At 35.8% G+C, this 18,550-nt stretch overlaps 1 protein-coding gene across 40 annotated transcripts in view; it reads right to left on the bottom strand.

Annotated features, from left to right (window-relative positions):
* Nucleotides 1-18,550, bottom strand: part of LOC105276337 — a 334,767-nt gene that overhangs the window by 54,611 nt on the left and 261,606 nt on the right. For 35 of the 40 annotated variants that reach the window (XR_003406730.1, XM_026970859.1, XM_026970864.1 and 32 more), the window contains one exon: nt 16,850-16,988. Coding sequence is in view for 37 of the 40 variants with exons in the window: in XM_026970859.1 (XP_026826660.1) it covers nt 16,850-16,988 (139 nt within the window). In the remaining 3 variants the exon portion in view is untranslated. Of the gene's footprint in view, nt 1-10,401; nt 11,731-15,074; nt 16,331-16,364; nt 16,700-16,849; nt 16,989-18,550 lie in introns of those variants that run through there. The other 5 variants (XR_003406732.1, XR_003406731.1, XM_026970867.1 and 2 more) reach the window with 5 other exon arrangements.

Genomic DNA, 18,550 nt, shown 5'->3' on the forward strand with positions numbered 1-18,550 from the left:
GTATATATAAATGATATAATAGAATTTTGTGCGGAGATTTGTAATATGAAAATATTTGCGGATGATACATTGACATATATTGTTGGGGAAAGTTGTGATGAAATAATGGTAAAATTGAATATGGTATTTAAGATGATAGAAAAATGGATGTGTATGAATAAATTAAAAGTAAATGCAGACAAAACAAAATATATGATAGTTAGAAATGTTAGGAAGGAAATAAAGGCAGATATTGTGGTAAAAAGTTTAGATGGAACGGTGATAGAACAAGTAGAAAAAATGAAGTATCTTGGTATAATTATTGATTCTAAATTGCGATTTGTTGATCATTGCGATTATATGTTAAAGAAAATAAGGAAAAAAACTAGTTTTTTAAATAGAATAGGAAACGAACTATCTATATATACAAGATGCGTTGTGTATAAATCTATCATAGCACCTCATTTTGAGTATTGTGCGACGTTATTGATCAATATGGGCGAAACGCAATTGAATAAATTGCAAGTGGCGCGGAATCGAGCTATGAGAGATTTTGCAGTGCAAGCGAATAACCAAAGTTGAATGTATGTTGCATGCGTTGCAGTTTATGAGTATAAGACAGAGGTTGCGTTATAATATACATATATTTATTTTTAAAATATTACGAGGTATGTCATCGAATCTTTTAAGAGAAAGAATTGAAATAGTAGGAGAAATGACTGGGAGACAAACAAGACAAGAGATGAATATAGCATTACCAATGCATAAAACAATTAGTGCACAAAAGAGTTTGTTTTATGAGGGAATTAAAATGTACAACGCTTTGCCAACGGAAGTTAGACGCAGCGTAATTTTAATATCATTTAAGCGTAGATTAAGAGAATATATTTTAAATTTACCTAATAATTGTTAGATGTAAGGTTTTCTGTAATATTTATGTATACAAATAGCTGAGAAAGCTAATAAATATTTTCTCCCCCCTCCCCTCCCTGCCCCCTACCACTCCTCCCGCCCTCCCTTCCCTCCCCTCCCGCCCTCCCCTCTCCCTCTCCCTTTCCCTCCCTCTCTCCCTCCCATGGTCGTTATGTGTGAGTCACACGGATATACCAACAGCATCTCCGCCGGTCATTCATAATAAAACGTATAGGTTATTATTAACGACCGAACTAAAACAATAACATTACCAACCGCACTTTCAGTCTTCCTTGGCAGCGTTCGGATTCCCCGCCCTGGTCTTCCTTCATTCATATATTCTTTTTTTCACTCAAACTTCTTGCACTAAATCGCGTCGTATATGCTATCTCACTCAACTTCTTTCACTACACAGTGCGGTCCAGTTGCAGCTTCAAGTGTTTCAGATTTTCTATCCCTTTTCTTTGAAGCATCTGAAGCATCAACTGGACCGCAGCCCGCGTCGTAGAAACTTTTTGTGTATAATGAATTAAAATGGAACACCCTGTATATTATAAATCATTTATTAAAAAATATGTTGACTGATAATGACGTTACATAAAGAGAAAAATGAAATATTGCATAATTATTAATAAAAAATAGTAAAATGCATGAGATCGGCGCTGCTGCCACCTATCGTAGCAAAACTGTACTGTACAAACGACGATGATGATGACGACGACGTTTCTTAATCGAAAATTTGCCAATTTCAGACTTTGCATCGCAATATCTCCGCTCGTAGGGCACGTAGGAGAAAAATGAAAACACTTTTATTACATAATGCGACCGCAAGCTATCCATTGAGCCTACTTAGAAGTTAATAGGATCAGTCGTTACTGAGATCCGATAATCTAAGCGTTTCTGAAAACGTCGCGTCGCGTAATAGTACACGGTCGGTCTCGCTGCACGTATCGCTGCGCGTATACTTGGCGCGAGACCACTACCGTGTCTCTTGATAATAATTAATGTAACGTCCTGAGAATGTCGGTTTCCTGTACCAATTCGTTAACAATATTTCACCATTCCTACTAACCGTAGTGTCTAAGAAGTTGATAGATTCATTGTTTTCAGTTTCTAAAGTGAATTTCAATCTAGGATGGTAGCTGTTAAAATTCTTAAGTACATATTGGACTCTGTCTCTCGGTAAAATTGTAAAAATATACCTATAAAAAACCGGTAAAATAAAATTAAGTGTCTCAATGTAATAAGTTTCCAAATCTTCTATCACAAGATCAGCAAGTATAGGTGAAAGTGGTGAACCTATCGGACTTCCATAAATTTGTTCATAATACTGTCCATCAAAGCTAAATTTCGTTGAATTCCCTATTAAATCAATAGTGTACTTCAATTGGTCAAGATTAAATTTAGTAAATCATGTGTCATCTTTTCTCTATTCCCTTCATAATAAGTTCATGTGAGATATTAACGAAAAGTGCAGTAACATCGAGAAATACCAACGACTCATCGTCTGGATCCTCATACCACCAATTTTCTCAACGAACGTCCAACTATCACGTATATAAGAATTAAGGAATATACTTCCGAAAGATCCCTATGAGCGAGCTGAACTTTTAGTAATACATTTCTCTACATATATAATAAACAAATATAAAATATTGGCCCCGGCAATTGAACGGAAGTTGAATTTTAAGACTTTTATTTTTGCATACTTCTTAGCGATTAGATATATTGGTAAATCTTTACTATAGGGAACACCTCGCCGATGACTTTGACTTTGACATATGTTGTCAAGCTCTATATCCTGAGTAACCTTCAAAAGGTTTAGTCGGCGATCATTGTTTATTATAATTATGTTATTAACAAAAGAATTGTTATGTTATATTATGTTATTAACAAAAGAATTGTAATGATTTTGCACGAATTTTCAGCTGTCCACGCGAAAGAAGTAGTTATAATTTGAGTTCAGTTAGTTTAAGTTAGTTTAGGCTGGATTAGGTTAGGGTAGAATTTTGTAGAGATGGGAAGTCTCTCCCCGCTCGCACTGCAAAAACCACTGGAATTTGCAAATCTACAAAAGATCTATACATATGACTAGAGGAAATGTGAGCGGCAGAGGGGCGAAGCCCTCCCTCTGCACTCCTCCCAGCAAAACCTTACCGTAACCTGACCTAACTCAACACCACTAACACAAAGACTGTAGAATCATGATGATCACATTGGTGATATTGAATGAGTGGAATAGAGCGATAAATATAGATCTCGTTTAGAGCTATAAGCACGAGGGAGAGCGAAGGGGGACGTACGCTTCGCGTGGAAAGTCGAAAACATAGATCTCTTAAAACCTATGTATAATTGTAAAAATGATTGTACAAGTCTCCGCGTTGGCGGGTAATGCAGGGAGAGGGGCCTCGGCTTCCTCCCCGCAAAGATCTAATCTAACTTATTAATGAAGTATTCTTTCGATCAAACTGGCTAAACGTATGCTAAATGGTCAGCAATCCTCTATTATTTTATTATTCAAACGCGATCTATTGTACGCCGACGGGATTTGTCAGTCAAATGCAATAATCGTTTTTTCCCTTTTCCACGAGAGAAAATTGTTGAAGTTAAGAGCGTTTCGTCCTAGGATCGTCCGCAGACTCATTAGTAGGGCTGTGCAGACGATCTAACTTAACCTAACCTTTTTTGTTTTACGTGGAAGGAAAAATGCTTTATGCACACCCCGCCGACCGGCCAATTAGGTAACGTGGAACTCGCCCTAGTGGCAATTCGGCATACCCACTGAACACCTCTCTCCCCGGCCACCGTTTTCCCGCGAACAGAGGCCGCCGTGGCAAAACTTCCCGGCAGCCCCCCCACGTGTGGGCCCAGGGACGGATAAAGGGGAATGACTAAGAGAGACTATAGCCCTGAGCCTCGCTTATTAGGGTGCCTCACCCGAGCATTATTCAAGAATATTTATTTTTCGAAAATATTTTTCAAAATATTGGTAATTATTTACATTAGGGTCCCCATGAGCGAGCTGAAATTTTAGTGATACATTTCTCTACATATATAATTAACAAATATAAAATATTGGCTCCGGCAATTGAATGGAAATTGAATTTTAAGACTTTTACTTTTGCATATTTCTTAGCGATTAGATATATTGGTAAATCTTTACTATAGGGAATACCTCGCCGATGTCCTTGACCTTGACATATGTTGTCAAGATCAACGTCCTGAGTAACCTGCAAAAGGTTTTACTCGGGGGAAATTGTTTAATAAAAAGTTATTAACAACCGAAGTTTAATAGTTTTGGTAAAACTCCTGTTTAGCGGAGCCTGCTCCAGTGACCTTGACCTTGACATATGTTGTCAAGGTCACCTTCCTAAGTGACCTTTAAAAGGTCTTAGCTCATTGTTTGTTAAACAGTTATTAACAAAAAAGATTAATGAATAGAACATAATTTTACAATACCGTATACGTTTACGGCTTCGCCCCTCCTCCCCCCGGCTTCCCGCGAAGCGAGCTGAAAACAAGCGTATATGTTCGGGGCTTCTGTTTCGGAAAATATAACCTAACCCAAACCTATTTCTGATTTAAAGCTAAAAGTCCATCAAATATACTCTTTCGTAAACGTATATGGTATCGTAAAATTATGCTCTATTTATAAAACTTTTTTGTTAATAACTTTTTATTAAACAACTTCCCCTGATTAAAACTTTTTGAAGATTACTCAGGACGTTGACCTTGACAACATATGTCAAGATCAAGGTCATCGGCGAGGTGTTCCCTAATGTAAATAATTACCAAAATATTTTTTAAACGCTAATATGCAAGATCCTCAAATTTCATTACACTTTTATTTTATTACTAGCATTTATTTTACAAACTTTCTACCTCTCCCCTTTTTCGTCAAAGGGTCTCCACGGAGCCAATAGCTCCTCGGGTATCAAAAACCTTAATCCAGATCGGAAGCCCTCATCCCCTGAGGTGCCCAGGCAAATACTCCGACAACACCTCAATCGCCACCCAACCGCAAGGAGTCCAGGTAATACCTCGCCGGCCTCACATGGTCCATGTCACGGTTTTACATACAGGTCCAGCAACGACGGTAGTCGGGGTAGTCTTAATAAAGATATTTTTACTTCGATTTTCGGCCGCAAAGTGTGCGATGATCGAGGAGGGATATCATGTAGTGCAACAAAGACAGAATATTTTCGCACTACATTAGTTTAAGTTATTTATTTTAAATAAATATTTGAAATCATTTGGTACTGCGCACGACTTAGTCATATTGAAAAACAAACTTTATTGTCAAAAAACTACCACCATCAATTTTAAGCATACGGTTGAGGGTCCCTCGATCATCCCTCGATAGCAGCGACGCATAGTGACAATAGCACGAGTGAAAACCTGCTTCGTTAAGATGACTTCTCCCACCACTGAAATTCGGCCTCGTTGGTAGTCCTGTATGTAAGACCGTGATCCACATGGACTATTCACCCCTCCCAGAGCGCCCGGGCAAATACCTCTCCAACACCCTGGGATGCCCAGGGGTAGAAAATATTTTATATTTGGTATTTATATATGTAGAGAAGTACATCACTAAAATTTCAGCTCACTAGCTCATGGAGGCCTTTCAGAGGTACAGCCTTATTTTCGTTCTTTTAAGTTCGAGGACGGACTTAGGGAATGGCCGAAAAACTGTAAGATCTCGATATACAGGGTATTTCAGAAATAGATAGCCAAACTTTAAGATTATATTCTACTCACTGTAAGGATGAAAAAAAGTCATATCAACATACGTCCGGAAATGCTTCCTTTGCAAGTTATGAACACTTTATATTTAAAACAAACTTTGATAAAAAAACGTTTCTTATTGCATTGATGCGGAAAATAATTTCTTTTCGCATCAATGCAAGCCATATCGAAGTTTCATGGATTGTCAAAAACGTTCAAAAATTCCTAGGAACATTTTAAGATTCTTTAATGAAATGTCCTTTTACCAAAGTTTGTTGTAAATAAAAACTGTTTATAACTTGGAAAGGAAACATTTCTGGACTTATGTTGATATGACTTTTTTTCATCCTTACAGTGAATAGAATATAATCTTAAAGTTTGACCACCTATTTCTGAAACAACTTGTATATTTTAATTTAGACGCGCTACAGGCGAGCAGTTACTAAGAGAGCACGGCGTTTTACGCGATTATTCTCTATCATCCGCGCAACCGCCGCCGGAGAAGAGGCCTCTTGCGACCTCTTTGTTAAGCCGTCATTAAGGAAAGTCATTAAGAAGTTATTCGAAAGATATAAGTTTTGTTAATATACCTATTCGTGTTCGATCATTAAGGGAGCATATACGTTTCTCGGCCCAAAAAATAGGCATATTTCGTGATTTTTTTTAACAATAAAGAAAAATATTTGAAGGTAAGCGTTTTTTGTATAATAAAGTACCTCTATTGTAGTTATAAAAAAACTTTTTATTCATTGTTTTAAATAAAACATCCCCCCCCCCTGCAGCCCCTTGAAGTAAGTCCTGCGCAAAACGAACGAAATTGCGGTACCATAGATATCTCCGTGCAGGATTATCTGAAACACAAAAGAATTACAGGGTATTAAAGGTCAATAGATTGTCTAGTCCTTGACCCATCCGTTTGCGAAAATTCAAAGTTTCGACAAAATGGCAGACTGTCAAAATTTAGGTATCAATTTTTGACCAAAAATTCAATTTTCTTTGGTAAAAATAAAATATAAAAAATCAAAATTTTTCAAAAAGCATGGGTCAAGGACTAGAGAATTGTATAAACTTTCATTTTAAAAAAAATCAAGTAAATCAGTTGATCCGTTGCCAAGATATTTATGGTACCGATTTAAAAAACATGGTTTTGAGAAAAACGCGTTTAAAGTTGTGGAACAAGTTTACTCTATTGTAAAACTAAATTTATTCAACTTACACGTCATCGTCAATTCCTGGGCCATACAGGGAATCCTTCTGCTCAAGGTTTGCCTCCATTTGTTGGTTTTTAGCGAGGCGACGGCTTATTCGGGCCTCCCGCGTCGCGTGCTGTGCTCGGACGTTCACCTATTGGGCGGCATTTTTCGCTTGCGCGTAAAACTTTTTCGAAATTTGTTCACTCCCTGTGACTCTCGAGAACGTTTACACCTATTTATCATGACACGTGCTTCACAAACAACGAGAATCGTCCGTATCACGTAACCGACGCCAATTAAATGAATAAACGGCTTGAAAACAGCTTAGAGCACTGCTTACTGTGTCATCTATTAGAAAATACCTATACTTCAATCTCAAAAGTAAGTTTTATTGTAAAGAGGACAAATTAAGAAACCATTGCATGAAGGTCCGACCCTTCTATCTGCGCGCCGCTTCAGAAACGGCAGGCGCACGCCTGTGCACTTCCCGACAAAACGCGTTGTAACTTCTTTACTTATTCGAATTTCAAAAAACAGTTTTAGGACAATATTCTTGAAGGTTCAAACTGTCGAACAATGGAAAGAAAAAAAATCTATTTTTTTAAACCGACAAAGGTATATGCTCCCTTAAAACTCCTCACACAAGGAAAAGCACTGTGCAACAATAAAACTGACTGGCCTCGCTTTCGTGATTTTCTTAACACCTTCCTTAACACAAATGTGAGGTTGAAGTCTGAGGCAGATATATCAACTGCAGTGAAATATTTCAACACTTCGATGCAAAATATTGCTTGGGAATCTGCTCCTATATGGAACCAAATAGAATAAGCTACAATTTTTGAAAACAACATTAGAAGAAGTGTCTGAAAAAGGATGATTACAGAAACAGTAACTAACCCAATAAATGTCCTCATATAAAAATCTGCCTAAATTGTGCAATCTCTCTCTCTCAGTCCTCTTACCCCTAACAGAGCGCGGTGACTTCTCTTTTTCGTATATACAGGGTGACCACAAAGTCAGTTACCACCCTTTATATTTTGGAAACGGTTCAAAATCGTATGAAAAATCATGAAACATGTGTTCGATCATTTCGAGGGACTATTCTTTTAAGAATGTTAGAGTGGTTGCCCTCCTTAAGGGGGGCTTAGGGGCACCCTAACTTAAAAAGTTTAAACGAAACCCCCCAGAAAGTATTACATCGTTTGAAAGGGCATAACAAAAGAAAATTTTTGGTGCAAGGTAGAAGTTGATACGTTTATCCGTTCGGAAATTATTTGGCATCAAACTTCGAAAAGAGCAAGTTTCAAAAAATTATTACTCCTTTTTGTAAAATCCTAAAAAAACGTTCGAGATATGAAAATTGTCATCTGTTTAAGTCCTTTCCATAAAAAAATTCAGATTTGATTTTGGGGTTTTTTTCATGTCGAGGTTATACCGAAAATAATCCCTTGTGAGCACATTAAAATGATTTGCAAAACTGAATGCAAAAATGGAAAACTCGTCGCTATGGTGATATTTTGAAAGCTTAAAGTGTAAATGATATCACATGATACTCAAAATTGAACTGTTACTATTAATAGACTGTATAAAATCAATGATTTAAATTGTGTGCATTTAAACTGATGAAATGAAAAACTGTATGCAACTAAATGCTAACAGTTCAGTTTTCAGTATCGTGTAATATTATTTACACTTTAAGCTTTCAAAATATCACCATTGTGACGAGTTTTCCAGCTTTGCATTCAGTTTTGCAAATCGTTTTTAATGTGCTCACAGGGAATCATTTTCGGTATAACCCCGACTTGAAAGAAAACCGCAAGAGCAAATCTGAATTTTTTTATGCAAAGGACATAAAAAATGAAAATTTTTATATCTCGAATGTTCTTTTAGGATTTTCCAAATAGGAGTAACGATGTTTTGAAATTTGCTCTTTTTTGAAGTTTGACTTCAAATAACTTCCAACCGGATAAACGTATCAACCTCTGCCTTGCGGCAAAACTTTTCTTTTTTTATAACTCTAACTTAAAAGTAAACCCTAAGATCTAATCTGAATTTGTTTAAAGGAAAGGACTTAAAAAACCGAAAATTTTCATATCTCGAACGTTCTTTTAAGATTTTTCAAATAGGAGTAACGATTTTTTGAAACTTGCTTTTTTCGGAATATGACCTCAAATAACTTCCGACCGGATAAACGTATCCAGCTCTGCCTTGCGGCAAAAATTTTCTTTTTTCATTTCCTTTCAAACGATGTAATACTTTATGGGGGATTTCATTAAAAATTTTAAAGTTGGGGTGCCCCTGGGCCCCCCTTCTGGTTGGCAACCACCTCAACATTCTTAAAAGAGTAGCCCCTCGAAACGATCGAACACGTGTTTCACGATTTTTCGTACTTTTGAACCGTTTCCAAAATATAAGGGGTGGTAACTTTGTGGACACCCTGTGTTGCGCACACAGATTATGCGGGACCTACAGTTTACCACTGATTCTGAACGGCTTTGTTTAGAGAAGTTCTCTTGGCAAGATACTCTCGGTGGTTTGCCCTTGCCTTCCGAGAGGGAGGTGAGCGTATGCAATTTTCAGCTCCCTCGAGAATTGAACCCGGGACCTTCGGCTTTATAGACTCGTGCGCTGTCTACTATGCCACGCTTCACCCCAAAAAATTGTGCAATACAAAATCTTAAAAAACTCTTTGATATTGAGAGGAACTACAGTATGCAAAAGTATTTGCAGCATGTAGATATCCAATGATTATTCCTCCTTGGAAGGCCATTCAAGAACTAAAGGAACTAAAGACAGCATCTCCCTCACTATGTCGTGAGAATGAAAACTTGAAGCAACACAGTGAAAGCCAAAACTTTCGCTGATTATTTGCAAAAGGTTTTTACACCTCACATCCATATGAGGGAACAATTGAGCATGAAAATAATGTCTTACGCAACTTAAACGCTCCAGCTCCATTGGAGTCAATAAAAAATTTCACAAAATCAGAACTTATAAAAGTAATAAAACACTGGACTGTAAAAAAGGCTCCAGTTATGATTTCATAACTAGCCAGATACTCAAAGAATTATCTAGACCTCATTTATCTCATGCAATTTTATAATGCTGTGAGAATAAACTTTGTCCCACCTCAATGGAAAGTGTCTCAGATGAAAATGATACCAACCCTAGATAAAAATCTCGAAAACCCAAAATCTTATAGACCTATCAGTCTGCTCCTTATACCTGCTAAGATCCTAGAGTCCTTATTATTATTATTATTATTAAAGATGTTATTTTAATATAATTACTTGTTATAAAGAAAAGAATTTATCCCAGATCATCAGTTTGGATTCAGACAGAAAAATGAGACAATTGACCAAGTACACAAGGTTCTTAATAAAACTCAGCAATTGCTTGAAAAAAAGGAATACTGCTCAGCGGCCTTTCTTCGGATATTTCCCATTTGATCGGATGTGGCCTGATGGGCTCTTATACAAAATTAAAATAAACCATTCCAACAGTTATTAACATCTTAAATTCCTATCTTATAAAGACAAGTATTGGATTGGCCACTAAGTCCGTGTGGGTTTTAAGTGTAAATGAATGACGATTTTCTTTATAGAAGACAATAATTTTATTCAACGGTGTATTGGTCGTTTTGATCCACTATCTTTTGCCATCTTTTGGACAACTGCAATTTCTCGCTCAAAGAACTTCTTGTTTTTCTCGGCGAAAAACTGTTTTGCCGTTTGATGCCTTCCTCGGAAACGAAGTGCTGTTCATTCAAGGAATTCTGAAGGGAGCGGAATAGGTGTCTGAAGGGGCAAGGTCTGGTCAATACGGAGGATGCGGTAAGATATCCTAGCCCAACTCCAATAATGTTTTCCAGGTTTGCAATGATGCGGTTTGGCGTTGGCATGATGGAAGATGACGCCCTTGCGATTCACTAATTCTGAACGCTTCTCGTAGAACCGTTAGGCTGCGTTCAATTTGTCCAGTTGGGCACAGTATACATCCAAATTGATCGTTGTGTTCTTCGGAAGCAGTTCGTAGAATACAATACCCTTCCAATCCCACTAAATTGAGAGTATAACCTCAATCGGGTGAAGCTCTGCCTTCGAAGTGGTTTGTGGCGAAGTGGTGTGTGTTCGCTGCGCTTCCCCCACGATCTTTTGCGTTCAACATTGTTGTAAACAATTCATTTTTCATCGCCCGTCATTCGCTTAAAAAATGAGTTACTTTCCTTGCGTTTTCTGAGTGAATTGCATATAGAAATGCGTTCGATTCGACTAATTTCACTCAGTTCATGCGGAATCCAAACATCAAGCCGGTTAACGGCAAGTTGATGCAGATGATTTTCCACGCTTGATTTCGATATTTGTAGAATGTTTGCAATCTCTCGCGTCGTGTAACGTGGGTTGGTATCGATTAACGTTTTCACTTTGTCGCTGTCGATCTCAATTAACCGGCCCGAGTGTGATGTTTCTGGGATACAAAAATTTTCGGAACAAAATATTGCAAACCACTTCTAGTACACACGTTCTTTCATAGCATCCTCACCATACACCGCACATATCTTTTTACAGGTTTGCGTCGCGTTTTTGCCTTTTTTAAAATAAAAAAGCATAATATGCCGAAAATGGTCGTTTTATTTACCCAATTTTTAAATGACGCTAAACACACAACCAATCTTCACGCTGTTTGTTCTTCAAAGCACGTTGAAATGTCACCTTTCCAATATTATGCGCTTCCAAGATTTGAACTGAAGATGGCGCTGTTCGTTCGAAAAGCGTGTAAAGTCATCTGTTGGTAAAAACCGCACGGACCAATCCAATACTTTCTGGTCAATAATGATGAAGCAGCCTCTACTCAATTCGAGCCGGAGTACCGGGTAGTGTGTTGGGACCATTATTATACCTACTCCATACGGCAGACCTACCTACAAGCAAATTTATCACAACTGAGACATTTGACAATGACATAGCAGTACTAGTCTTTCATATTGACTCTGCGATTGCAGAGTCTCTTCTATTCTCCAAAATAGGCTAAATAACATATTATCTTGAATGAAAAATTGGAAAATTAAGGTAACCAAAGCCAAATCAGTGCACGTCATAATAAGATATGAGATTTACTGTCAAATTGAATCCTGTTAAATTAAATTTGTGGAAGTGTCATAAGCTGAACATGTAAAGTATCTTGGAATATGCCTGGACAGAAAATTAATTTAAAAAAAATATATTTTTACCAAGAGAAAACAGCTCGGACTCTAATTACGAAAACTGTACTGGATATTAGTCGAAGATCACAATTAAACTTTAAGAATAAACTGCTTCTATATAAAGCTACTGAAACCCATTTGTACATACCAGATCCAATTATGAGGTATAGCATCACATTCCAATGTCAAAATCAAATATAAAGGTTCCAATCTAAACTGCTAAGAATTACAGACACTATGGTACATCACAAATAAAATTCTACACTGCGACCTAAATGTACTCATAGTGAAAGAGACAATTAAGTCAAAAATTAAAACTTATATAAGAAAAGATTATCGAATTATGCGAACATATTAGCCAGCCATATAATGTTGGGAAAAACCGCAGTTTTAAGATTAAAAAAACAAAATTCTGCTAGACCTAGTAGTGAGGCATAATGTTAAGTAAACTGAATTGTAACTATAGACATATTACTTCGCCAGTGGAGTCATTAAATTGCTAATATTTTAATAAATCGATCAATCCTGGCAATGATCTCGATGTTATGAGATATCAAATTGAAGCAAACTGTGCGCCAACGGGATTTGTCAGACTTAAAACACAGCCATTCTAATTAGAATACGAAATGCAACAATATGAATAAATAATATTCTGAATAAACTGAATTGTGTCATTGATTACATTTCGTGCAAGACGTTGTATTAACAAACTTATTACTGAATATCCAATATTAGGACAGATTGCAATATATTATAATTAGGAGGTAAAAAAACCTGGAAAAATGTAACTATAATCCTTTCATTTGCATGCTCATTAGCAGCCTGAATGATATGATGAGTGAATATTTTAGGTTCTATTTGTTCAGCAATCCTATTTTTGATAAAGGAACTAAATCCTTGTTATCTAGAATGTGTGATTTCAATGGAGTGAAGGAGAATATAGGAATTAAAAAAATGATATTTTTATTTATGTGAAATTACCATTACATATTGACCGAATAAAAAAAGAAGGTAAATACACATAAGTTCTAAACCTTATATTTTTATGGTCATTTACATCTAAATTATGTTCTCATAACTTTTGTCTAAGTATACAAATAATTTGAATTGTTAACGGTCAGCTAATCTTGAGTATATTACTGTTTCGTAAAATATTCTATATGAGTACATCAACTATGACAGGCGTAACAAGTAAGAAATTGTAACAAATAACAAGTCATACCATTAGATAATCCATTCTGTTCGTCCACATAGTCATTTCTTGCCTATTTTGTTCCAAAAATTACACTTGAAAGACCAAAACTTCGATGACATTTCCAAAATTAAAACTGCTACAACCAATCAATTAAAACCTATTACAAAAAAGGAGTTTTTAACGGATTGCAACAATTCGGATCGAAAGCTCAACAGTCTATCGACTCTAATAGAACCTATTTTGAATATAGAAAATTTTAGATATTATTCTGTTGCCTTTTGTTTTATACAAATCCATGTCTAAAAACGGATAGATACTCTGAATGTAAATTATTTATATTACATGTTGTCATTCCTTATCTTTTGCGTTGCAACAAAAACGAATGATATTGCGTACGTTATCGTATACTGTATTATTGAAATAATATTAGGATTTTCAGACATGTTTACTCAATTTTCATAATACTTTTATATAACGTCATCATAATATACTTAACGTCAATATAATGTCAATATTGTTAGTAATATCAACTACACGTTTTTTAGTTTTATATAAATGATTAAGTTAATTTAAAAAAAATTAAATAGTGTAGTAGTGTTTGTACATCGGAGTTCGGTAGTTACTCCAAGATCCCCTTAAGTTGCTTGTGTATCTTTTGTTTATATACATTGTACGTTATGTTCTCATAATTATATTGAAATTATGTCCATAAAACACCATAGAACGTGTACTTTTTGTACTCTTTTTAAGAAATGTAGCACTTCTAAAAACCTTTTTACAGATATAAGAGACTCTAATGAACATTAAAAACTAAGAAAAATATCTTGTTTTTCTAAGGAAAATATATACTATCTTTATTAACTTCAACAGCTTCGGTAAAAATAAGATTTTTCTCCATTTACATATAATAATATGTACCCTATAATATGTATCCTGTACATGTGAAGATCTTTCATTTTATTAAAACAATTTAAATAATTATGCATAAAGTGGACAACCTCACAGATCGTCTTGACCTTGACATATGTTATCAAGGTCAAGGTCAATGTCCTGAGTAACCTTCAGAAAGTTTTAGTCGGCGGTCAGTGTTTAGTAAAAAGGGAATAACAAAATTAATTTAATGGTTCAACGTAGGTTATCGACTCTCCATGCGATACGAGGTTTACCCCATTCATAGAATTAGGTTTGGATTAGATTATCTTTATATCTTTACGGAATGAAGTTGTAAAAAGAGGCCTGCCCTCCGCCTTTCTGCTACCCCGTCCAGATGTTTCCTGTAGAATCATTTGTAGAATTTCACATAGATTTTTGACTCTCCGCGAAAAACAATATCCAATTTACATTTCTCCCTGCTTTTGAGCCGAAATTTCTCTCATCGTCGTAATTTAACACACAAATTCGTACAAATTCCTTTTTTCCTAATAGACCTCGTTTTACTGAAAAACATACAAATTTAACCTAATTTAACCTAAACTCAAGCCGTTACTCTTTTCGTGTGGACAGTTGAAAATTCGTGCAAAATTATTAAATGATTTTTATCAATAACTTTTTAATAAACAATAAGCGACGGCTAAAACCTTCTAAAGAGTACTTAGGATATTACGATCATGACAATATATGTCAAGGTCAAGATGATTCGTGAGGTTGCCCACTTTATGCATAATTACTAAAATTTATTTAAGTTCTAAAGTGTATATAATCACAATTTCCTAATTTGCGTTTTATAATACATGTTCTTGCAATTACTATGTTGTTATGTCCAGCGGACTCCACGGTTCCTTTCTTTCGAAGAAATTCTGCGTATAATAAAAAATTCCTTTTTACGATCTGACTAAGATTCCTTGACGAACGCTGGTTTTATTTTTTCTCGCATTACCGCCAGGAAGCACGGTATAGCAGCAAAGCGGTCTTACCCCGAATGTTTACAAGGGACAATGGGATCATAGAAGGCTGAGCATATTGATGATAACTAAAGATATCTTGTAAAGTTCAAGGAATCATAGACCAGAGTCTAGCTTCGAATATTAAACAGACGGCGTAGGGTATAAGATTTTACAATCGACGACATGCGCTGCGTGGAAATAGAGGGTCGCGACCGATCCGCATTCAAAATCTTAAGGGTCACATAAATATTCGGTTGCGAGAGATATACCAAAACAAAAAGGTAACAGACACATTACCCTTAAAGGTCATAACTTTAAAAACAACTGTCCGCTGAATAATTATAACAAGGTGACCATTAGACTAGACCATATGCGAGATTGTTCCTGGGAGGGGCATGGACCACAAGACACCCACCAATCCCTGAAAGGCAACCACCGCGATTAACCAGTCACACTCCAGGAGACCTCCTTTCTCCCGAATTCCAAATTGTTACTAAAAAATCCCCTCTCGGTGATGCACAATTTTTCACGTAAAAAACGAGACGCAGACCTCGTCAGTTACAGGTTACAGTTATTCCGCTCTTGCACTTTTCCGTTAGTCAGTCTTCCTTACGTCTTTAGTACCAGGTTTTCACTGTAATAGTTCACATTTTCTCGATCACCCAAACTCGCGGAGTTCTTTAATCCGACAAGGGTTTCACTTTTATGAACAACCATCAGTTCGTTTTCAAACAGCCAAGTTCTGCGTGAATTCAGTCCGAGTAGTTAGAGTCAGTGAAATTCAGTGACTTTAAGAACCGATACAAGTGAACCAGTGAAATTCCAATCCGAACTTAGCACACACGGATCTGACCACCCACTTCCTCCTTGCATTGTCAGCTGGATCCAGGTGGTCGCAGACAGTTATTCATCAAGTAGTAAGTCAAACACATGTTTCAATACTTCGTGCCACCGAAATAAGGGTTCTTGCGATTAACTGAGTTTTCCTTACTCTCTTTCTTAGCCCTCGATTTACTACCTGCAGCGTCTGTTAGTTGTTATTTACGCTCATTCACGATTATTCCCTTTAAAAATTCCGTTTTACTCCATGTTTCTTAAATCTGTCTTGCTGCGTATTTGAATGTTTGCCACCACTTGTCGCGTTATCAACCAGTCTGATTCCTTTTTAGCAGTAAAATACTCTTGCGAATAACTTGCGTTCAACACCTGCTCACAACCATTGTATCAGAACTCATTGATTCTGTATAATCAAATTATGTGTCATTGTAATTTCATTTTTTTCAATTTTATGCTGAATTAGAATAAACTATGTTAATTTGTAATCTAACCAACTCTTAAATTTTCTTTCTTTGCATCTCCCTCCTCGTATCCCTTCCTCATTAAATCGTACTCGGTCCTACCTCAAGTAATAGGGATTCAGTTCCTTAACCTCAAAAGGACCAACGAGTGGACTTTCCGAACTCAGGGTAAAATCGACCCTTCAGATCGGTGACCTTGCAACCGGAGCGCATCGGTCAGCTTGATTCACACGCGTAGCCTAAGTACGACAATACGCGAGAGGGTCTCTGTTACGCCCTTCCTTTCCCGGGTTCACCTATATTTCGGAGCTCTGGACGTAACAATGTATTTATACTTAATATGTAATACTTAATATGTAGTTAATACTTAATACTTAATATGTAGTTAATACTTATAATTTAATATTAATATTAATGTTTAATATTTAATATTAACACATCAATAATTAAATTGTATATACCTTGGTGTTTGGTAATATCAGCTGGTACAGATCCGCGTCTTCGATTATGATCAACTCTGATAGATACAGAAGTTGAAATACAATCATCCACTTTGGATAAAAGACCAACTGGAGCTGAACCACGTCTTCTTGTTAATCCCTGAATTGGATATAAAACATAAGAAATATAAAACATAAGGAGAATAAAATGCAGAATTAAAAAATACACTCACTCCTAAAAAAAGCGGTACACTAAAATTTAGGGAAAAATTTACCAACCTTCAAATGATCATAACTTGGTAAATAATGAAGATAAAAATATGTTCACAAATGCAAAATGAAGCTTCAAGTATCCAGTTTAAGAATATTTGAATGGCAATTATGGTCGGCCATTTGATTCAGAATGGCGGATGACAAAATGAAAGGATGCAAAAGTGATAACCGAAAGTCCGAGTTTGTGACGGTGCATGGCGTGAATTAGATATCGCAGCCCAATGGGACCAAATGCAAATGAAAATATAGAGTTTTATCTTTAAAACGCTTTTTTACAAAGCTCGATGCGATCATTTTTTGTTGAGATACTCCAAATTTACTTAACAGAGTGTTTTCTTTTTTAAAGTTGCACAACTCAGCGAAAAATGATCGCATCGAGCTCGGTAAAAAGCATTTTAAAGATAACACTCTATATTTTCATTTGCATTTGGTCCCATTAGGCTGCGATATCTAATTCACGCCATGCACCGTCACAAACTCGGACTTTCGGTTATCACTTTTGCATCCTCTCATTTTGTCATCCGCCATTCTGAATCAAATGACCGACCATAATTGCCATTCAAATATTCTTAAACTGGATACTTGAAGCTTCATTTTGCATTTTTGAACATATTTTTATCTTCATTATTTACCAAGTTATGATCATTTGAAGGTTGGTAAATTTTTCCCTAAATTTTAGTGTACCGCTTTTTTTGGGAGTGAGTGTAGAAGAAGGAAGAAAGAAGAAGATAATTTTTTTTAAATATTATCGTATAAAAAAAGGAAGAAAGAATGTCGCGCATATAACTACAATATTTATAGTCCTATTTTTCTATTTCTACATGTCTTTTTTTAATTCTAAAAATGTAATGTAACTGTAATGTAGGAGATTTGTACATTAAAAACTATAAAACTTCTTAAAAGTTTTTTAATATTTCTATCTGTTTTGATATAATATATTTGTTACAGAAAAGAAAACTATTCTTTTCAAATAAATGTTTTTATATGCATACGATTACTTATAAAAAAACGTTTTCTATCTTGTGATATAATATAATGACATATTTGAAATTGTATGTTAAATTCGATAGCGAGAGATACTTTCTTCCTTTTTGTTGTTAAATTGCTGTAATATAAGTAACATATTTTTGAGCATTATACTGAGATACGTAAAGCAACAGATACGTAGACACAAAACCGTTTAATGCGACGTACTAGGTTAGGTTACATGAACCAGTACAAGGATTTCGCAAAATATTTCATTCAGTTATCCAAACAATCAACTTTCATTAGGTGTATAAATAATCGTTTTTATCAAATTTTGTTTATTAACAACCACGTAAAACGCAACATTATTAATTAAATTATTTTTCATCTACGATCCTTTGCCAACTTCGGGGCAAGAGATGGATTTCCTGACGAAAGGATGAGTTGTCTTTTAATAAATCCTCGACCCATTTTCGCACTTCG

Source organism: Ooceraea biroi, chromosome 6 (assembly GCF_003672135.1).
Source record: "Ooceraea biroi isolate clonal line C1 chromosome 6, Obir_v5.4, whole genome shotgun sequence".
Taxonomy (NCBI): domain Eukaryota; kingdom Metazoa; phylum Arthropoda; class Insecta; order Hymenoptera; family Formicidae; genus Ooceraea; species Ooceraea biroi.